General features: G+C 41.1%; 1 protein-coding gene across 1 annotated transcript in view; it reads right to left on the reverse strand.

The window, feature by feature from the left end:
* LOC121657820 (clathrin interactor 1-like) overlaps positions 1-16,520 on the reverse strand; it is a 47,559-nt gene extending 31,039 nt beyond the window's left edge. Inside the window, exon 1 of the mRNA XM_042013951.1 lies at positions 16,421-16,520. Within this exon, the coding sequence (XP_041869885.1) occupies positions 16,421-16,461 (41 nt within the window). The 5' untranslated portion in view covers positions 16,462-16,520. The remainder of the gene's footprint in view (positions 1-16,420) is intronic.
* Between the last annotated feature and the right edge of the window lie 7,346 nt (positions 16,521-23,866).

A 23,866-nucleotide genomic window follows, 5' to 3' on the forward strand; every position in this document is an offset into this window, starting at 1 on the left:
CCTTACAACTTCTAATCACAAAAGACTACCAAGTAAACAAAATAGCCCAAAATCCACCATACACGCTGTCAAAAAGAACAGTGACTTTAAAAATTAAACTGCAGCCTGTTGGAGAACTCAGATCTCTCACTTACAGAAACCAATGCTGCACCTTACTGAAGTCCTCCCTTTCAGTTTCCCCTTCTCAGAAGTCCCCCAGCTGCAGAATGCTATATCCTCAATGGTTTTGCAATCGCTTGCTACAGCTGAATTATTTTTTGCAGATGTTACAAACATGAAGCATGGGAATATGGCAGTTTTAAAGCTTATTTGTGCAAGGAACAAACACTTCCTCCCCCACTTGATGTAAGACTGATTTCACCTCTCCTACTGCAGATTCCCTGCAGTATGTCAGTGTTAATACTCTCATACTCTTATATAAAACAATCCCTTGTGGTTCACCAACAGATACATGGCTGCTTTATGTATCTTAATATGTGGTAGTAAATAACTTCTCAAACTCATCAAGAATTCTGTTGATACTATTGATTGTGGATTTGTACCACCTCTATACAAAGTGTATCTTCATTTAAAGTCCAGACCCACTTCTCTATTTCCCCATTTTTTATGGGAAATTTTCATTCCAAACACCCACCCTCACATTCTTCAGTTACCATCCCCTAAACTTCATCAATTGCAGACTATCTTCCCTTCAAATGCACATTTCTGCAGTTCCATTTTTAAAGGCTTAATAGTGTTGTCATTTTATTATACTTAATTCAAACAGCTTTCTTTAAAAGGTAACTTACGAAAGTAAATGCTACACTCCAGCAAGTAGAACAAATCAAAATATTTCCTTTTAACTTACATAGTAAGAATTAGTATTTCCACTGGTTTTCAATATTAGTTTCTAGGTCACATTTTTAGTTGAAATTAGAGGACAATTACTCTTAAAGCATCCTTGTGACACATCTGATTAAACTTAAGCATGAAAACCAATTTCACGAACAAGTGGAAAAAAGCTGCCATTGAGGCCACACTTGACACTGTAGTGGGACAGTTACACACTAAATAGCAGCTCTGGTTTTGATTCAGACATAAAAATGATGCTGCTACTGTCCTGTGCAGGTTTTCATTCTCCTTGCCTCATGCAAGCTTCCATCTGGCACATCAGATTGGAGTCACTGCTTTGCAGCTCCTATTTCTGTGGATGCCATCTCTTTCAAAGTTCAACATGCTATGGTCACACAACAGCAGCTGTATAGTCAAAAATGAAGTGGACATACGAAATTTGTGTAATCTTTTGTAACTGCAGAACTAAAGAGACTTCCAGATGCACGCTGTAATCACATGACTCAATTTACTATTGCTCAATCTTCACACTTATTTTGCTACTCTGCTTCTTACACTTCAGTTCTTTTCTCTTCTGTAACAAACAAGCTGCAACAATTTTTGCCTTTTTTTTTTCTTTAGACTTAACTACATCTCGTTATAGAATTCAGATTGCACTTCAACCTTCAGGAGTCAGTAAGAGCTGCTGCAAATTTTCCATCATGTGCTTTATCTTTAATTTTTCCCTATTTGTGGTCCAGTCAGGTAACACAACTCCTACTGGAAACAAAGGTTTGACCAAGTAGGACAAAGTGTAAGTGAAATCTAATCAAACCCACACTTCTGTAGAATGCTTTCTATATAAATAAAATACCAGCACAAAAATGTCAATCCCAATACAACCTGGTAGACAATTGCAACAAGAAAGTAAAATTTAAATACATTATTTTGGGGGAGAGAGAGGCACTTCTTGCCATAGCTTACACCCTCCAATGAACTGTGTTCCTTTGGACTTCATAGCATTCCTGTAACTGCAAGAGTAGCTTTCCCTGAAGATAAAAAAAAAAAAAAAGCAGGTTTCAGATGTTCATAAGGTGGCATAAATCCTCTTCCAAGTAAGTATCAAGTGCTACTTCCTTCCTTGTACGCACACAGAATTAAGAGACCACATTCAAGTCCAGCTCAAGTATTTAAAGAAATCTTTGATAGATAAAGAGACTTGCAAGTACTCCCAGCCACTGAGTTTTCAGGATTAGGGCACAGTAGTTTAATGCTGAGAGAGAAATATTTACAAGAAGGATAAGGTTTTATCCTTCTTTCAAAACAACAAACAAAAGGGGTAGAAATTTTCAGAGGACAAGGAAGTTGTAGCTACGCTCAGCATGAGGCAACAGTGAGCTTTGAAGCTGTGCAACTTCAACCCACTAGTGTACCTCAGACTTCCTATTTCTGACCACAAAAAATTTTGAGTGTGACCTTGAATGGAGGCAGAAGATAGTGAGAAAAACAAAAAGAAACCAAAAAACTAACCTCACAGTAAAAATAATACTAACAGTAGGTATGACACTTCACACTCTCCCAAATGTTCTGTATTGACCTCTGTATTTAAGAAGTATCTCCTAATACCTCAGGTTTTCAGAATTTCAGAAGAGGTGGGATTAGTGCTTTAGGATGATCCCCAAAAGGTACCAGTGCTTTGATAGGCCCCACTCACCTCTAAAAGCTCCCTCAATTGTGTGCTATTTGTAACTGGTCACTCACTACTCATGTGAAATATGTTCACCAAAAAACTTCATACCAGAGCTTTCTGTCACCATGAAGAGCTTGTAACAGTTCTAAGCTTACAGTAATGCACCAACTGGCCAAGGAAACCTCCGATGCCATACATGCTTGAAATGTATTAGCTGAATAGTTACAGGTAAGAAATTTTACTTAGAAAAGCAGGAACGTTGCCTGGGAGTCAGTACACTTGTGAACAGGACAGATCTATTCAGTGCAAGTAATCATACTGATTTAATTCTAAATAATCCAAACTTTTCCTACTCAAAGAACTATTTCAATTATTTTTCAGTTGACAGTGTCTTTGGTGAGGACAGAAGAATGCACATGCAGTTACATGGAGTTTAATATTGCCAAAAACCACATATCCCAACATTAATGGGCCATGTTTAATGACCTTTGTAGTTTCAGCTATCCCTTCATTGCAAGCTGAGTACTATTAAAACATTGCCCTAATACCAAATTTATTACAAATTAAGCATTACTCTAAACACATGCTTGCTGTTCCACCAGGGATGGCTGATTAAAGTTTAAACAATGCAAACACTGAACCTTTTAACACAAAGACTGATCATTCTCTGCTGCCGTATCATCACTTTGGCACCATGACACCCCATGCACCCCCATACTTTGCAATATCAATCACCTTCTGTGATCATTTTTGAGGAATAAACCTGAGTACAGGTAGCTCCTCTAAGCCAACAGTAAACAGCTGTTACAAGCTCTTCTCTGATCAGATTCAGGGGCAAAGTACAGGTAAGATGAACAGATATGTCTGGAGTCCCACTCTGGACGTGCCACCCTTGTTGCCTCTAGAACTCCAATTCCCACCAGCTCCCCTCCCTGACCCTTCAGGCTCAAGGCAGCCAGGGTCAAACAACAGCATGCCAACTGCACATAAATCACACACACTGAACACACCCAACCTTCTGTAACACAAGCTGCTCTCCATCCCTAACACCCAGACTGCCTGTGAAGGGCTTGCAGCTTCCTCCAGCCTTTAACTACGGAGCTGTGACTCTGTAGAGCTCCCCATTCCATCTGTGTGGTAGCAAAGTATTATCATCACATTACCTAGGAAAGCCTGGGACATGTATCTCATCAACAAAGTATGGTCCAAGTAGCAGGTAAAGCAACTAAACCAGAAAACCTTCAACTGCACTTTTAATATGGCCTTGTGCCCTGGAAAATGTCCTAAAGCTGAGGCAGAAGCTGAACTGCACTTCTGAGGAGGAGAAAGGAAGAGGAAACAAGAGTTTATACAAAACAATCCAATTGCAGGTTCATAAGCAGTTGTTTTCCTTTATTTATGCAAATGTCTTACAGTGGAATTGCTAGGCAGGAAGTATTCAGGAGGAGTGAGAAATACTTGAGATCAACTACCTTTATCCTGGCTATTATAAAGTGAAGTGCATTATCATCTACAAAGCTTATTTCTAAGCTTACAGGAATTAATTCTACAGTTGCTATTGTCTGCAAAAAAACCCAAAATGCACCACCTCAACAACAGATTTCAGATCTTTTATTTCTGGAAAATAATCAAAATAAAATCAGAAAATGAATACTGATGTCACTACAGAGAAGCTGATCAGCCTCTCCTCTCAAAATCAGTTACTTTCAGTCTGCTTGTTTGCTATTTGAAGCTCAAAGCATGAATTATTCCATTATTCCAAGAAGAGCTACAATACCTGCTACACTCAATAGCTCTAATGCACCTGCAGAATTTCTTTTCATATCCAGTACTGAAATCCAATCCAGAAGACCATTACCAGACAATTTAAGGAAGATGCTGTCTTTATGTAAGATTACATGGAATATGTCTGGATGCAAGAAACTTAATTCTTGACTCCACTGCACACAGAGAACACACAACCAAGCTCCTTTAAACTTCTGTTTCAGTGTCTCCAAAACTATCCTCTGCCTCTTCCCAACAAGGATGCCATTCAAAACACCAAACCTTTCCTTGCATCTTACCTTGCTAACAAGAAAGAACAAGAAATTCAACATCTTGTAATTAATTTGCAATTAAGACTTTGGAGTCTCGCAGCAAGTACTTTGTACACCTTTAGCATAAGCAGGACTGTGCAAGAGGAAACCTATTCAGCTTCATAATCTGACAATGTCAAAAGATGCCCATTATATTGTGTAAAGAGTAAAGGCAAGTATGCAGTGATAATTCTGCAGAATAAGGTGGGAGCATCCAAGATTTTACAGGTAGAGACAAAATACAGTCCTCTTCCTGAACTTGCTCTGTCTTCAGGCCTTTAGTCCTGAATTGCCAGTTCCTAGGAATGGCACAATTACTCAGTTTTTATCCAGTAAATTAATAAAATAAAAAAATTGAACACTTTCCTACTTCAGATCCTTCATCCATTAATAAGCCTGAATTACCACATTTCTTCTCTGCTACAAGTTTATCCAAGAATAAAAAAGTAGTCACCATAATCCTAAATAGACTAAACCTGCTCAAATACCAATTGTCTTTAGTCATGCCATTTTCCATGAAGGCAGGTGACAACCTAGCAGTCCTTTTGCTGCTGTATTAAGCAGCTGGACAAAGAAACTTTAGTTAATAGTTAATGACAAAGTGTCCTTCCAGAGCTATTCACAGCTGAGTATCCAAAAACGGGCACAAGCAGTAAGAACACACCTTTCAGAATAAGTATTGCAACAGCAATGTTATATTAACATTATTTCATTAAAATTTTCAGGATGGTATCTCAAATTAACTAGAAAGTGTAGCTCGGCAAACAAAAACCCCACAAGATCACAAGCATGCATTTTGACTGAAAGCAAGTGTTCTTTTGTGAAATGAGTCTGGTCAATTACAGACAAATTAACTTTCAAAATTCCAAGCCATGTTTATTTGTGGTGGATAATGATGTTTCCTCTCCTTTGTTAGGTATCCCTTTGTTAAACTGGTTCCTCCAGGAGATCAAGTAACTCGTGTCCTAAAAAGGTAACAGGAGCCATTCCCTTTGCCTCAGAGACCCAGTTTCTGGTTCCCGTCCACACAGGGATGATAATTTCAAATGACACTGTGTTTGCAACAAACAAATTTCACAATGGCTCAACACAGGCACTATTTATTTATTTACTCACTAATGGTAAGATTACTGGATTTTTCTGAGCTGATGTCTGTAGTTACAAGAGTTACAGTTACTGTGGAATTAACAAAAAAACAACACTGGCAGTTTAAAGGCTGAGACTGCACTTGCCAATTAGGAGTCTATTAGCACTACGTTTTCAAGCTGTCTCAAGAAATTCATCTGTTTGCTGCAAGGAGAGCCAGAACACTGATAGAAGTTAACTCATTTAGATAATAAATACCTCTGAACAGAGAGTTTCCCCCCCACTTCACATGATCATACAGAGAAACAGTTTAAATAATTAGGTAATTGTCAAAACAAAGAATAATTAAAAGTGACAGCAATCTTTAATATATCAGCTCTATTTGTAGATGTAAGTTACCAAGACTAATTTATTTTTCAGAAGATGCATTCACCTCCTGCAACTCCAATAAAATTATCTAACGTTATCAAAACCCTTTTTCCTCTCTCACAACCAAAATGATCTTAGAGAACCCTTCAACTGAGTAGTCTTGTAGGATACCAAACACACACCTCCAAAAAATCACACAGGGAGGTATTTGTTTACTAAGTATAAAGTAATGTCTTGAGAGGAAACCCTGAGCACAGTCTGTTACCTACACTAGGATGATTCTAAACAGCTTGACAGGATGGGGAGAGTAACCACCAAGAAAAACATCTATTGCTCTGACTCAGAACAGAGTAGAGAAAAAACTCCTCCCTAACTCCCAATAGGTCTCATTACTATTACAACAGATTAAAAAAAATGCAGGCCAGTCTCATTAAATAAGTTGAATATACGCTAATATTTCTAATTGTATCCCAAATGAACCAGTTAATATCTATTAAGAATGCAGTCAATATTTAACAGGTCAGGAGAGGAAGCACTATTTGAATGAGGGTGGGAAAAGTACAACAGCTTTGAGGTAGTTTCCTTATAACCCATAACTAGACAGTGACAATAATGGTGTTGTCACGGTATTTTCATTCTTTGTGGCAAACCAAATACCTCTAGAAAGATTTAATCTATTTAAAGTAACAGTCCACATAGAATACCCACTTCACCACTCTGATATAACCCAAATATACATCAGTATTTCTAATACAATAAGCTGCAGAAATTGAATTGAAAGTTTCTCATGTGAAGACCAATTCCAGCCTGAATCACTCAAAGTAGCACCATACAAGACATAAAACTGTATTTCAATTTACATCCTTTCTCGGAAGTTCGTGACCCAAGAGTGGAACCAAAATATGATCCTCTCCATCAAAACAGTGATACAAACAGAAACGCTGGCTTGGGAGCTTCAAGTTGTGATATATGAGATGGAAGAACAACCTTAAACAAATTTAAACTTGCAGCTAACAAACCACTAACAGTGCAGTTTTAAATAACAAAAATATGTAAAAATGCCTTATGAAGGAAAAAGGCTCCCACAGCCGACCTTCCTTCCTGTCCTCTCCCCATCACCACAAGTGTTTGTGGTGCCATGAGCAGCTGTTTGTACAACACGCGGCCAAATCAGTTATGAACCCTAAAACCTTGAGGGCTTTTTTGGCTTTATCAGCAAGAGAGCATCAGCAAATACTGAACCACACACCAGGAGCACAATGAAGGCAAAGACAGGGAATGGCCAGGTATAAAAATGAGACATTTTCTGTTGGTAGAAGAATAATCTTAGAGCTCTTCAACCTGCTTGTGAAATCACATGCTAAGGGTGTACCGTGAGCACTCAACTTGTACTTTGCCCCCAGCCACTTATTCTTGCCCAAACACCATTCCTTCCTTTATGCCAATACAAATACTTGTGCGACCATGGAGTTAATTATACCAGGGAACCAATCCAGTGGAGAACTAAATTGGCAAAAACAACTGGTTAGTCAGAGATTCTCTCATCAAGCAGAAGGTCTGCAAGTGCCAGCAAAAGGGAGAGAAGTGTGCAGGCTGTGGCAGACGGGAGGCTGTGAAACCTCTTTTACCATCAGCCTACGCTTACAATGACTGTGAAACTACAAACTCAGATTTCACAGCTTAGGTTATGTTTTCTTATTGGTGAAAGTGCTGATTGTGTTTGAGATTTCAGGGCAACTACAAAGGGAGTTGTGTCCAATAGCCTCCACTTACATAACTTTAAGGGTCCCTCTCCTCTCCCCTCCCATCTCAACACTGCTTCCTCAAATGTGCAACACTGTTGAATGGCAAATGAGCTTAGGCAACTAACTCAAAACCCGATAATCTATAAAGTCCTTTTGGGAGAGAAAAAGCTTCCAGTTGGGTCTGTTCCTCTATCCAGTTCCTTGCACAGCAACCCAAACACCATCATTACACAGCACACAATGCAAGAATAAGTAATGAATACTCTTCCTAACTTACTGAAAAAATACTCAAGAGTACTCAGAGCACCACAGCCTACAAAGCTTTCTGGAAAAAAGGCACCAACTTGTAACAACTTCACATGACCTTACCTTAGCATACCTTAAAAAAATAGTGAGTACACCCCAGTTAGAATCAGATCTTGTTTTGCAGAGAGGCAGAATAGAAGGACCATTTTGTCCTGGAGAGTTTATGCTCTTCTACACAACTGCTCTTTCTAAGGAGGCTACCAAGCATCCTTTAAGCTTTAGCTGTGTAACAGCTCTTCCTTCCAAATGGAAGGGGTAAATAAAGCTCCTGCTCCAAACTGAAACACAACAGAGGCTGTCAATCCTTGTTTCTGACTGAGTCCATATTTGACCCTTGTCACTAAGATCCAAAAAACTACAAGGAGCTGGAAAAAACCAAGTGCAAATCTGACTACTTCACACTTGCTACATTTGCTACTAATTCAGCTTTTCATTCGCTTGTCCTACATTAGTTTTGCCTTATGAATACAAAAAATTCAGATAAGCATTTAAACAAAGTCTGTGAAACAGCCAACTTTCAACAAAATGGTATGCTACTGTACATCTTTGTATCAGTAAAAGAACTATAAAAGGGAACAGCTCTTCTCAAGGAGTTTCAATTTCCTGGCCCTCTTCTTTAAATACTGTCTCAATTTAAGTCCAGAGCACACAGTGATAATTTGGAAGCTGAAGCTCCTCATCAAGCACATGCCTGTAAAGTATTTGAAACATACTTGAAGCAACAGGTCAACAAGTCAGTCACACTCTGCATGTTGGAGATGAGTTCAAATTGGAAGTCTTGTATTAGGACTTTGGACAAGCTGGACCCAAACTTCAGAATAAATCAATGAGAGAAATTCCAAATACTCCAAAATGAAGCACACAACTCTCAATCATGACATTTTTGTGTTCTTAACCTACCATGCTTTGAAGCAATGCTTCACTCATTCTCCAATGGCTTGTCTCTGTTTTCAGAGAAAATTATCATTTTAATATAAATACAGAAATTAGTTTAACACTTGATACAGAAGAATCAGATAGCATTTCAAGATTGTATTTCAGGCCAACTGCAACAGCTTAGCACACTGAAATAGCAAAGTCTGAGGAGAGAAAGCAGTAGTGTGTCCAACCTTTGCCCAATGCTTTGGAAGTAATTATACCTTGTATATGAAATAATTATGCAAATCAGCTAATATTTTGTAATACACTAACTGGCAACACAACCAAGAGGAATAAGCATAGAACTGAGTTAAGCACCTTTATCCTTTTGACCACAGCTGCACGCAGTGATGTACGTAAGGCTCTTATCTTTGACCAGCTTCATGCACTCCCCAAGCAGAAGCCCAGTCCTGTTTGGCAAGGACATGCAAAGCTCTGCTTTAGCAACATTTCACACATACATCAGTTAGACTCCCTGAAAATACATAAAGCCAACACCTTAGCTAGCCTTACACAACATAATACAAACTATTGTCAGCTACCACAGGGTGTAAAATGGCAATAACACATTTGAAAGAGCACTAACAAAAGCACCACTTGGTGTGTGCTGACGAAACCCGTGTGCTTGGCCACAACTACCTTATCCCAACTCTTAATAAATCCATCAGCTTGTCATATTTGCCTATTTGATGGATTACTCCACCAGCTGAATATTCAAACAAGAGAACACGGTATCTATGTACGTGTACAGAGCATAATACTTTCACAGATGCTTATCTCCCATACTCAATTACACGGCCCAAAGACTAGAAGCCTTTTTATTCCTTATTAATACCAGCAACTTTCTGGAAGTTTTGTAAGGGAAGGAGAAAAGTCCTAAGAAGTAACTTGCTGTTACAAGTGCTTGGCAGACACAGGCACGCCTGGCTGCAGCACCAAATGCTATGCTCAAATCCAGTCTTCCTTTGTATTGCCAAGACTTTCTTCTCTCAGCTCTCTAGAAACCAGGCAGAGGACAAGCCCTTACAGGGCTGAAGATAATCATCATCATCTTGCTTGTAATAATAATACAAAATGCTGTTCTTAAAGCAGTTATCAGCAGGACACCTCTTTAGCAGCAATAGGAGGATAACTCATGCAGTGAGGGTTAACTGTCCCTTACATAAAACTATGGAAGTGTTCACTGCCCTGAAGATCTCGCTTATGCTAACCAAAATAAATCTTAAATATAGAGAAAACTAAATGATCCTGGAACTGAAGCAAAGGAGTTTACAGGAGATTCAGATAGCAATGGACAAATGTTAGACAGTCATTTACCCTTTTGCTGGATATATGATGGATCATTTACGACAATACTTGCTATTACTGAACCAGCAAACAGCATTTCATTAAAGAGCTCAGTAGTCTGGGTGGATAAATCCATGAACCACAAGAAAATCACCCATAAATAAGAGCAATTACAGGCACATTAGAAAGAGAAGGCAGTTAGGCTGGAGGATTGAAAACCCCCAGCTAAGGATACATGGGATCCTGCCTACATGCTGGGCAAACATGAGCATTCTACAGGCAACGAGCAACCAGAAGTCAACTGTAAGGTCTGTAATTGTAGGGTAAATGACTGGTGTGCATTTATCACATTAGTATCTTGCAGACAGAGAATGAGGTAGCAGACAACAATATGAGACTGGAAGTCAACAAATTCAGAATTTTAACTGTCACCAGCATAATGTGACTTGGTTTACTTGACAGAATTATCTTACTGGCTTCTCTAATCTGTGACCTGGGAGTGAAGCGCAAGGTCTCATTACATGCTTTAGGCTACAACAGCGAGAAATTGCAATGACAATCAAAGCAGTAATTCACTCTATTTTACCAATAATTTACCCTCCTCTTTACAGATTGTACATTTAGAAGCACTAAAGAAAACATGCTGTTTTTCAACCAGAAGAACTTCTCCCCTGCCTAGTTCTATTGGAGCTCATGACAACAGCACCTTTAATCCTTCCTTTTCCACAAACACTAAAAATCCTTTCTCTTTGCATAGATGTAGCATCAGGATAGGTAAGAGAGGACCCAAGTGCCTACCTCTAAAATAAATTTTAAAGTGTTATAATGCTTCCCTATTACAATCAATTCTAAACAAGACTATTTGCCCTCCATTTAAAAAGAAATTAAACTATTACATACTGGGGCAATTCATCAAACTTGTGAAGTGTATGGAAACAGCTCTGTAACGCTTCACCTCCCACTCTACAACATAAGGGAGTGCAAGCACATTCCTGCTGGGCCAGCAGAAAGGCGTGGCTAAGAGCAGTACTAGCAAAGCAGTTAGGGCACAGCTAGATGAACAAAACTGAACCGGAAGGAGGGTGGACCAAACAGGGGCATGGCAACTGTCATATTCCTATTACTGGCAAGAAACTCACAGGCACTTCTCTCCTTTAATTTTTAAGTAAAAGTCAGTGACAACTACCTCACTCCCCTTAACTAATGCAAATGAACATCTGGGTAATACTACTCCTAACTACATTCAGACCTGTCACCTTCATCCCTTTTTTCATGAGACTGTTTCTTATCCTTTGATATATAGAAAGGTGCTTAAAAGGAGCTCTCTCACATTAAGGTCATGCGTGCAGAAGATCACAAAAGCTAAGAATGTCAATGGAATTTTAAAGAAAGTGGCTGTAAAGTCTCACCACACTGTTACACAGGCAGCAATCTGATCTCAATGGGTCCAAAGGTCTTCCAGCCTGCTTACTGCATGCCCTACGTGTCTGTGACAGAAACTAGACAGCAAAAATGTTAACATGACATGTTATATTAAGAGAGAAATTATTGCAATGAGGAGTCCAATGAGCTACCTATATACACACAAACACTGTGTTCTGCTTTAAGCTGAACCCCCTCATGCAGGTTAAAGTAAAATATGAATCAACAGTTTCTGCTTCAAGAAGAGGAAATTCAACAGAACTAAAGAGAGATGATGGCCTGGGTTTTGAACTTGGCCGCTAGGCCAAGCTGATACCTTCAAGCTTCTGATAAGTTAAAACCTGTTTTAACAGGGTTTCTTAATATTCCTTGGGGTTTTTTTTTTTTTTCTTAAAGCCATGGGGTTTCCTTTGTAGAGTTCTCCTAGAAATCTCACAGGGAACACAAAGCACAACATGTACTTGTCCAATAAAACTTAAAAGTGAAGTTACCAAGTTGCATAACACTGTATTTCCACAGCCAGGACTCCTGAACTCACTCTCAGTGACCACAATACCTTTTGCCAGTTCTGTTATCATACACTGAGGAAAAACTTGGTTAAGGCCCTTGGTGATTTGATTATCAAAGTACTGATACACCTATACAAATAAAAATATGACTTTTCTTGTACAAGCTGCTTCTACACAGTACCAAACAGCCTCTAGATCCTTAGTCTCCTGCAGCTCACAAGCAGTAAATGCAACACTTGGCCTCAAGTTTCATCACAACTACAGGATTGTTTCAGAGCAGGCATGGGGTAACCTGAACCCTCTGCCATGAGGGCCACAATATCTGGGACTGCTCCCACCAGAGCATCCAGAGACAAAGCTGCAAATCCCATGCTGCCGCAGAGCAGTGGGAAAGCAGGAGACCAGAATCCTTCCCACCTGTCAAATGTTCCTGCAGCTCACACTCCCACCAGCCAGCTCGAGTATGTGACATGTGCCCCTGTGCTCCCTCACAGGAACTGGCCACCTCCTGCCTGGAATGCTGAGGCAACAGAGTTACACGGCAGCCCTCACCTAAGCCTATGACAAAAGAGAATCGAACAAGAAATCTCCGACACTGCCTCAGGAGTGACTCAGAACTGCCACCTGACTCACCAACTTTGCACCAAGCACCACTCTGGCCCTGAGCCAGCAGAAACCTCTGCCATTTAAACAGTTCACCGTCCTGGAGCCAATGAGCTCAGCACAGAGGGCTGCATTTATTTTCCAGTTGTTTAGTTTACTTTCCAATTCAGTTTTGAATTACTGGGGGAAAAGAACCCATATAAGTGAACACTGAAAAAGGTGAAAAGCTGCCTTCTTAAGTTAATTTAATCACATAATATTATGAAACAGAATTTACTCCAGAAGAAATAAGAATATGTAGACCTGCATCTTTTAAACTACAAACTAACTAGAAATTCAATATAATTTCACACATTTGAAGACCTCTTGAACACATTGCAGTACCCATTAAGAAATTGCAAGGCAGAAGAATTTTGACAGTTATTTTGAAATTGCAAGAATAAACCTTATGACAAGCAGATCTTACTAGGTACAGACAGGTTTTATTAATTATTCGATTTAAACTGCAACCTTATTCCCAATGCCCAGACAGAAACAAGGTATTCCTGTTCAGTCAAAACTAATCAAGGTACTCAATATTTAAGTGAGGGGAGTTGCACTGGCATTGAAAAGCAATGAAGTTAACAAAAGGCAGAACAAGACATGTAACAAAAACTATTCCATCACATCCTAGAACAGTAAATCTAATACTCTACCACACAGTCTTCCTCCTAAACTTCAAATACAATAGGACTACCACTCAATATCTAAAATAACTGTCTCATGCACCACAGGCTGCAGATCCATAGTCTGGAGTTACCAGAAAATGCTACCATAAAAATAAGAGGTGGATGCGGTGTGAAGAGAATTACAAACTACAATTTACCTGATGAACTTCATTGCTCAATTTCAAGCACACTGAAGAAATATAGAGACCAAATACTTCAAAAATACTAAATACAAATTTGAATTTCTTATATGCATTTTGCAGTTACTAACTTATTTTTTGGTTCTAAGACTTTGATGAATGTTAACAGGTTACCATTTTTACCTGGGTTTTTGCATTTAAAGTAGCCCATGGCTATTTACTGTTGCTTACTGAAGCTTTACACACCAAAATATGTGAGAATTGTGTAAGAAAAGCACTCCATGTTGAAATAGCTGACCTAACCACACTCTCAGCCATTGAAACATAAATAAGGATAAAAAAATAAACCCCAGATGAGTAAACTGAAACTCTAAGATAAGTATCAGCTGAATATGGAGTCAAGATGCAGAGCTCAAAACCACTATCAAAGCTATCAAAGTTTGAACTAGGAAAATTTTAAGCATTTTGCATATTTTCAAAATCCTCATAGAATCATATCCTTTTTTATGGAAAGAAATGCAGTTTCTTGTGAAACTTCAGTATGCTGCTGCTGCAGCATCAGCTGTTATTTATGAGGCAGATTATATCATTTAGCTTCCTCTGCAGAGAATTTTTTAAGTCATGGCCTTAAGACAGAAGACATTATGACAAATCTGCACCACAGACAATGGGACTATTGATCCTGATGCCTCTAAATACTCTTTACTCTGCAGGCTCCACTTTCCTCCTGCCCCTCCCTCCCCTTTTTTTTTTTTTTTTAATAAACAATCTGCTTTATTTGGATAATGTTATTCCCAGAAAACTGAAGATTATTCAAAAACCATTTTTTATTTTGAGATGTTCACTTCTTACACCTGTTCTGGAAATAGAATGTCTTTTCCAATTCAGATTTTGATGTACTGTTTGACTTAATACCTTATATCCTCAGAAGTAAACATTTTAAAAACAGTGACAGTATTATAGTGCTACAGTGATCATTAATCCTACACAAAAAAAACCCCACAGAAGTAAAACTTAGAAAAACTTGATTTCCCTGAAAGGTCCTGGAACTCAAGTCAGGCCTATTTGGGTTGTACTCCTAAATACCTCATTTGTCACATTATTAAAACTACTTTAAGCCAGGGTTGACTTTGTATACAAGAAGCTGTAAAAAGTAAACAACTGCCTCAGGACAAGACTTATTCACAGTGGTTTTTGAATGTCATCCAAGTCTTGGCCTAGAAAAGTCTGAGTCTAGCACACAGCACCATGAGCAAAACAGTTGATTATCATGAATAAGCTGACATTTCTCTTCAGTTTGCCATCTTTAAGCCTATACATCACACAGGCCACTTTAAAAACTGTTTGTAGAAACAAAAATTTAAAAAGTTTAAAACAGAACCTCAGTTTTGAAAGTCTTTTGACTTGAAAGGCCAGGTACAACTGTTTGTCACTCGTAACATCTGGTATATACCAATCTAGAGACCTCCATCCAGTTTTTCCTCTTAGCATTCCACAATTCATAGAACCACAGAATGGTTTGGATTGGAAACTAACTTTAGGGATCATCTAGACCAACCCACTGCCATGAGCAGGGACATCTTCAACCTGATCACAGAACTGCCTGGGTTGGAAAGGAGCTCTGGAGATCATCCAGTCCAACCCCCTGCTAAAGCTGGTACACCTGGAGCAGGTTGCACAGGATCACACCCAGCCAGGTTTTGAATATCTCCAGAGAATGAGACCCCCACAACCTCTCTGGACAGCCTGTTCCAGTTTGTGTCCACTGCCCCTTGTCCCGTCACTGGGCACCACTGAAATGAGTGATGGAGAAGTGCTCCAAGTTTTTCCCTAAAGATTTATTATTTGAGGAGGCAAAACAACCTTTGCTAAGTTCTCCATGATATCAAATTTTTCTCATGCCAAAACTGAAGGAGTGGCTGACACACGTAATAATAATGTCATGCTTTCCATCGCCAACACAGCGATCTCAATAACCAAGTCCACAGACAAGTCTTCAGTGGGAGGAGGCTTTATTCAAGGAAACAAACTTGTAAATATCGGAGCTATTTAAATGTGTAAGGGGTGCAAAAGAGCATTTCAGTTCTCTACCATGCTCCACCTCTGAAGGGCCCGGGGTGGCGAGTCAATGGCAACTGCAGGCAAAGCTATCCTTAGGAAGGAGGGAAACACTTTAGAGAGCATGTGGTGACTTTGGCAGCTCTCTGAAAACGTGCAGGTGGCTCTTTACTCCCCTCCTGCTTTGAGAGACTTGTCTGTTCCCCCCTCAGGGGCCTAAGGGCCATGCTGGGAGCCAATCCAGCAGAGACAGATTCCAAGGGCTCATACACCAAAACGGGCAAGCACAGCCCGGGACGTTGGCAAAGGAGGGGACACCCGAAGCAGAAGAGCTGATCACCAAAAGCTGCAAGGGCCCAGATGCGCCCGAGAGGAACGGGAAAACAGCCAGCCATAATGGAAAGGCCACAGACTACCTGAAAAGCAACCCCTGCCTGCCTGCAGCCCCGGAGGGGCCACAAAGCCACGCCGGGAGGACGCTCAGGGGCCACCCCGGGCAGTCACCGGGGGACAGGGACGGAAGCAGGGAGGGACAACGGGGCCGGGGTCAGCCGGGCACAGAGGGGGTGTGAGGCCGCCACCTCAGCAGGGGAGGGGCCGCGGCCATGTTGGGGGGGGCGGGGGGAGCGCGGGCCCGGCTGAGGGGCCACGGCTGAGCCGCCCCCGGCCCCCTGCGCGCGCCCCGCCGTACTCACGCCTTGTCCACCAGCTCCCGCACTTTCCACATGTTCAGCATGGCGCCGACCACCCGGAGACCCGCCCGGCCCCGCTCCCTCCGCCGCCGGCCCCAGGAGGCCCCGCTCGCCGCGCTCCGGCCGCCGCCGCCTCCGCCGAGCCAGGGACGCGGCGCCGCTCCCGGAAATGAAGGGTCGGGCAACCGTGCGGGCTGCTGGGAGATGGAGTTCCGGGGAAGCGGGGCGGGCACGGGGCCTGCGGGGCGCCGCGGGAGCTGCCGGGAGTGGTAGTTCGCGGCGCCTACTGGGAGCGGGCCTGAGGGGCGGGAGGTGGGACCGGACGGGATGAAGTTGAAGGGGGAGGGATGAGGCTCTCCCGGCTGTGTCCTGAGGGCTTCACGGCGATCGCACACGGCGGGGGCACCGAGGGCTTGTGCCCGTTTTGGGGGGCAGGTACAGCCCGGCTCAAACCCGCCCTCACACCCTCCCTCACGCCTGTGCAGCATCCAGCCTTGGCCCACAGCCCGGCGAGGCACAGGAGGGACAAAGGCTGTGAAATAGCTGGTTGAAGTCAAAACAGTGGCGTAGAACTCATGTCGGACCAGAATGTGGTTTTATACTCCGCTTTTAGTGCGAGGAACTCGTTTAAGAGCAGCATTCTCTCCTATGGCCGTCCATCTGCTGATCGTGGGGTACGGTGTGGAGTGAATTGCCGCTGGAATTTCCAGAGCCCCAAGACCCAGATTTCGGAAAGAAGTGGCTCTCTGAAAAGCAGATGGAAGGGTGCAGTATGTGGACTGCCCCACCGTCCACCGAGGCACTGCACAGGCAGGAACCTTGTCTGCACTTCTTGAGAAAGACCAAGTTGATTGACAAAACCCAGGGAACAATCACCTACATTAAAGCCACCTTAGGAGAATATTGACTGGTTTTTAACACTCTTACCAACAGACAAGACCATCTTCAAATATCGTCCAAGCAAGTGTTGAGCAGGAATCACAGTTACAATGAAAACAGTGAAGTCATCAAAGTGATTTTATAATCAGGATTGTCAGACAGTTTCATTACATACATTTATTTTCTTACAAATTGTATTTAATGTGAGTTTTAAATGACTCGGTTTCATTCTTGATGTATGTTTCTTGTTTGTGTCGTAAATAAATATGTTTTGCCAAAAGACAATATACGTCTGCAAACTTCTACCCAAAGACAAATGCAAAATATTTTCATTTTAGTTATTCCATCAGAGCCAGCAAAAAAAAGGCATGAGAAAGACCAGTTGCAATGGCATTTGCTGCTCAAATAAGTCACTTCTTTTAAAAGTTAGTGGTTCTCTGAACTTGTCAGGAAAGCTAAACAGCTGAACACCTGGCCACTTTCTGACATCCCATTGTATCATTTCACACAGATACTTTCATGGCTTCTGTCCCCTAAACAGCTCCATGAGATCTATTTGAATACAAGAACTTCCTGAACAGACCATCAAATGCAGCATCCTCTTCCTAACAACAGTGTTAGATGTTCATGAATGTAAGAGCTGGTGGAAGCAGGTGGATCAGTCCTCAGATACATCTTTCAATTTTTCAGTGTTCTGTGGCTTAGGGACTCAGTTCTGGAGTACTCATGCTAAAACTTTCCCTTTAGGAGCACTGGATGGACCTTTGTTTTATGAATGTAGCTGATTGCTTTTTGAGCCTTTTTAGATGAACTTACACTACACGTCCTGGCAATGAATTCAGTGTTCTAACTGTCACATGACAAAATGGTCCCTTTTGTATGTTTTAAATTGTCTGCTTCATAGCATTACCAGTTCAAGTAGTATGAGAATTAGTACATAACAATTCCCTAGTGCTCCTTTCCTTGTCAGTTGCAAATTTAGAAATCTGTAGATTTCTTACTGCACTGTTTATTACTGCCTAAGACTTGCTATATTCTTAATTTCTGCAGAGGACGCTGACCAGCCTAGTGATGGTTTATGGCTTTTTTTCTCAGTTCCCTTCATAAGAGTTCTTAACAGAGTTTTTGTTTTTGGATGCTACTGAACCTGAGATTATATTTTAATCTGCAGCACAATATCTATGGTGACTCTTTGGTGTGTAACTGAACTCAGCACCAGTTTGGTGCCCCCCACAAATGTGAGGCACGTGGCCATTGTGGACTGGGAGGAGGGAGATCCTTAATTTCATATTGTAACACCTGGCAAAGCAAGCTGAGAGAGGACTCTCGCTATTTAATATCAGCCTTTTGGTTTTTTCTGTGAATACATTGACATTTGTCTTCAGGAGCAGATGATGTTTGTAACCTCTGTTTAAGAAAGTAATAACATAAAGTATAATAATTGGAGCTTGCAGAAACACATTTTCTGATTGGCTGGAAATATTGTTATTTGTAAGTGTGGCTTCAGTCCATATTGGATCAGGATCAAATTTCTAAATGCATTTCTGATGAGCTGCAAATTCCCCAGATTCTGCTGTGGTGCAATGAAATTGATGTTCTTGTTAGAGCTGGTTTCCTTGAGCAGCTGCAGAGTTCTGAGTGCTGGGACAGAGCTGCCAACTCATGGGGGGCTACCAGAGGCAGATTCCAGGGTCCAGACTCAACCACTCCTCAAGGTGCACATATCCCCAAAATCAAATGCACCCATTCCTCACTATTTTCCCATCAGGGATAACATCTGAAATGAAACAGTTAAGGGTCAATAAGCCATCAGGATTTGGCTGATTTGTTTGTTTTATAGAAATTGTTGTTTCCACATGAAAAAAATGACGACCCATTGTAATTGCACACTTCGGAAAAAAAGAGAATTGTAAAGAGTATTTTAGGTGCAGGCATAGGAGAACAACAATATATGTAGAAGAAAGAAAGGCTGAAGCAGGGATTTAAAAGATGAAGGTGAGTATCTTCTAAGCACTGCTTGCTGTGTCTGGATGCAGTAATGGGGCAAGGAGAGATGACTGGCATTTATTGTCAATTTTAAGGTATAGTAAAAAGCAGGTCTTTATGTGACATTGAATGCAACATGACTGACAGTAATTTTGCCATCCCCATTCTGTCAGCTGCTGATAAAGTGCATGAGCATATGTATAATTTCTGAATGATGTGAAGACACTTTCTGGTTCATAAGTAATTCCTTTAAAAAAAAAGATCTGATCGGTGAAGGGAGAGGGTAATGCAGTTTCAAAGCAATGCAATATTCAGCATAACAGGTAGTAGTTGTAACATATATCATGTAGAGGAACTGTATTTTATTATAATTTGAGCCATCAATTACAGGAGAAGCAGTTAGAGAAATTGAACTAATTTGAGCACTGCAATAGAGTTTGCACCTGGCTATTCCAGAAGTTAATATGGGCCATTTGGTGCACAAAAAGTCTTGCACATTCCAACTGCCTGGAGAGCAATATTGTTGTTAATATCAACCATATTAATGCACAGTAGAGACATGTCCAAGTCAGTGATTAATTCACAATTAAAATGCAAGGGGGAAAAGAGGAATGTCAAGGAAAACCACATCGTGGGAGGGTAGGGAAGCGATGGCACAGACTGAGAAAAACTTTTCATTTAAAGCAGTATTTGTTTCCATGATTTCATAAAGCTCCACTTTTTACCCACTTACACAGCTGAAATCTGAATTTCATAAAGTTTGTTTGTTCTGAGGATTAGTCAGTAGGGCAGAAGCAACAGTGGGCTAATGTTCCCTGTCTGTAGGCTGGTTACCATCCAGGCTTTTCTGAAAAATTGCAGCTTTTCTGAGTCCAAAGGTGTTTTTCTGTAACACATCCTGTACACACAAACGTATCATATTCCAAGCAGAGGGTCCCTAGGTGGGCTGTTTCAGAACCCGTCTTCCTGCTCTGCCACAGAATGGTTTTGCTTCTGGCAAAATCCTCCAGTCCCTTCTACGGATGCAGAACTGCTTGTGAAGCTTCCACCACCCCGCACCTGAGCCCATATCCCACACTCATTTCAGGAGAGAATCTTGAGGGGCAGGCAGTAACAGGGAATATTGGCCGGGAATATCCCCTGTGGAAGATGTGGGGGAAGTGAAAAGAAGACTGTGAGTGTTGTTCCCAAGTTATCCCTCCTCACACTGCCCTGCCGAGATGATACACCCATTTCCTAACAGCCTTTGCATGGCCAGGACCTGTCTGACTCACTACAAAGGAACGTAGGTAGCAAACTTCAAAGTTTTTTAAGAAGTGAAGGTGATTCTATTTTAAGCTTTAGAGCCAGGACTACAACTGCCCGTGTTATGCATGTGGAAGACTGGGAGTGCCAGGCAGAGGTGGTGATTTATCTCAGGAGCTGGGAGGACAACCCTGCCCTTTGGACAGCTTCTTCTGCCAGCAGAACATGGGCAGAAGTCCCTGCAGGGAGGCTGTGCTGAATGTTAACATCAGGCTGCATCCAGCCCAGTCCTGCTTTTTTTTCTAGCCTGAAGAAGTGAAGGTTGATTCCATACTGTGGATTTTCACTCTGTCTCCTCACAATCTTTTGAAACGGCTGAACTAGTTCACTTAGATGATGCAGAGATGGTTTGCTCTCAAAGTGAATTACAAATTTATGCAGGATTCTTACGAGCTGCCTCAAAATAAATGACTGAATAGGAGAGACCTTATTGTTACTGCTCCTGAAAAGATGTGCTTAGCCTTTAATGAAAAGCATTTAAGGTCAAAGTTCTTAGGGTTCTCCATTATCCAGTAAGCAGTAAATTCTGGCTTTTCCTGTGCCTGGGGCATTCACAGCATTGCTTTTTTGTTGTGGATTCCCTCATGTCTAGAAAGGGGTGAATTCCCGCTGCCAAAATATTACCATTTAATTATCAAACCAATCAACTGTGAGACAAATGTCCCCAGGGAAGCAATCTTCATTAGTTCCAATTTTTACAGAGCTACTTGGGGTTTTTTTGGTTTCTCATTTTCTCCCACATTAGTAACTGGCAGTGTGTGCATATCTCCAAATTAGGATGGAAATGTGGGGTTTGGGGATTGCCAATTAATGGATAATATTAGATGTTCTGAGCTTTCCTTCAGGCTGATGATGTGATCTGATCTGACACTGTTCTTGGGGAGGCTTTGGAGATACAGTTTTTAAAATGTTACCACTGTTAGAAGTTTAAAATACAGGGAAAACCCGTGTGAATTACGTCCTGATGTCACAGCTATCTCTGTCATGCCCTTAGACACCTCCTTTAAGTGGATATGGTACTTTCCATGGGAAATTTAGGAGGTTGTGTGAGAGAACTGATCCTCAGTAGAATTGTCTCATATGAACTACACATGATCTTTTTTCTTCTCTGAGAAACTCATGTCCAGATTCCTCAGTCTTTTGTTACAGCTCCAGTATATTCCAAGACTCTAGAGCCTGGATTGTTGCTGGTTGCTGTTACGCAGCTGTTCCAGTAAGTCCTTTTGTCCACTGACAACAATTCACCTCTCTGGCATGTAAACTATACGTGAGGAGGAGAAAAGGACAGGTCACTGTCTGCTTTTTGTAACAGTCAGCTGCTGACAGATTTGTCTTGGTTAGCAGTCTGGGTTTCAAGTTCCAAAATCCCTGTGACAGTGGCCAGAGTTAGAAAACTGGTAGCAGAACAGGGCTGAACCAGAAGCACATGCCAGACTAGTGAGGTCAGAATTCTTGGGGATGGTTGCAGCCTGTAAGTGTTCCCATTTATTACACTGTCAGTTTGATCGTAGTCCAAGTCACTCAGCTTTGTGCCAGATCCCCAAGCCAGAAAGGTCTTGTTTGCCTGATTTCCTAAGGATACAAATCATATGAGATCTCCCTATCTCTGTATTTGTGTCTTTCAGTCCCCTTGCAATTACTGTTGGGCCAATTTCAATCAGATGAGATACAGGGGTGACCAGCTTAAGGATTTGAAGTTGTGTTTTGTGAAAATGCACAGCTGTGTGGAGAGAGATGCCACTGGAATACTCTGTAAGGATGTAGTAGGAGTGGAAAGGATGTAGTAGGAGTTCCAGTGGATAACTAAGGATCTCCTTGGGGAGCGTTCTTACCAGTGTTCCTGAGGGAGTTTGTCTCACATACAGGAGAGTCCAGCCTCAAGACACAAACAGGGAAACAGGTCTCCTTTACTGCTTTCCGAAGACCTCATTTCACTTTGGCTATTCTCATATAGATTAACTGGTGCCATAAATGCCTTACATAACCCATCAGATAAAGCCCTACTATGGCTTTTCATCAGCTGTGAACATGAGACAACAGAGTTGTAGTCTTCCTTCATGATGCATCTAAATAGCTCCAAAACAGCTGAAAGAAATGGCAAACCAAAGTCATCTTCAAGCTGTGGTCCAGAGCAGCTGCTCTTTGGTAAGCCAGTGAAACATGGTCAAAGAAATCACTGCTGCTTTTTCTCCTAAAGGTCATAGTACACGTTTTCATGGATGCAAGCAAACAGACAAACCCAGGGAGATCTGAAAGCAGTGCTTGAACAGACCATTCCATTAGTCTTATTTTCATTTTGGCTGGAAATTAAAACTGCCATGGTAACACTTCATAGGATGGTCTTCAAATTCCCTTTTTCAGAATATTTAGCTGAACTTGGATCGAAACACAGTAGATGGAGACATTTTCACAGACTGGCAGACTGGGACTCTCCAGGCTGGAATTATCCAGCCAGTTTTAGTCAGAGGAACTGGCTTTCTATCTCAAAGTGGGAGACAATGCCTTAAAGTGCTGCCTTTTTTTTTTTTTTTCACCCACCGCAGTTTTTAATTAGGTCATGTTTCAAAGAAAAGAATGGAAAAAAGTGCTGCTGATTTTTCTACATTCAAATAATAATCAAGAAAGTGCTGTTTAATGAGTTTCTTTTCTCTGTATCAGTTCATATAGTAATTTATATGCATCAACAGGGAAACAATGCAAATGCAAGTCTTGTCATGAAGGGTTCCCACCTGTGTAACTTCTGTTAGGGGGAAGAAATGGTGTTTCAGCAACTTTGACTTCCATGCTTGGCTCATTCCTTCTTCTCTATTTCCATTGCTTGCATGGAATGTGGTTGTTTTTGTTCATATCTTTAACAAAAATAAGGCTTTAAAAGCTGCTGTTGGCTATTAGTATTTTACAAAAGCAGACTGCAAACACCATCACCAGCATAAAAGCTACTGAGGTTTTCATGAAATAAAAGGAAAGTTGAAAGAGCAAACTCAATTTCAAAAGGTGAAACTGATGAGTTTATTGTCAAGCTGGGAGAAATTTCAGCTGGAAAAAAATATCATAAATTACCAGCATGTATTTCTTGTCTAAAAGAACCAGATCTGTTCCACTGGGATTCAAGTGGACATTTTTTGGAGCACTGAGTAACCTTGTCCAGTCTTTTACTACAGCTGCTTTCTTAGGATTATTTGGCCACCATCACGTGAAAGACAGTGGATTGAACATATTGATCATCTCCCCGTGCAAACTTCTTCTGTGAAGTTCTTTACAATTCTTTCAGCTTCATTC

The sequence above is a fragment of the Corvus kubaryi genome, unplaced genomic scaffold (assembly GCF_017639235.1).
Source record: "Corvus kubaryi isolate FWS band 111438036 unplaced genomic scaffold, C.kubaryi_AGA036_p1.0 split1-37374, whole genome shotgun sequence".
NCBI classification, from domain to species: Eukaryota; Metazoa; Chordata; class Aves; order Passeriformes; family Corvidae; genus Corvus; species Corvus kubaryi.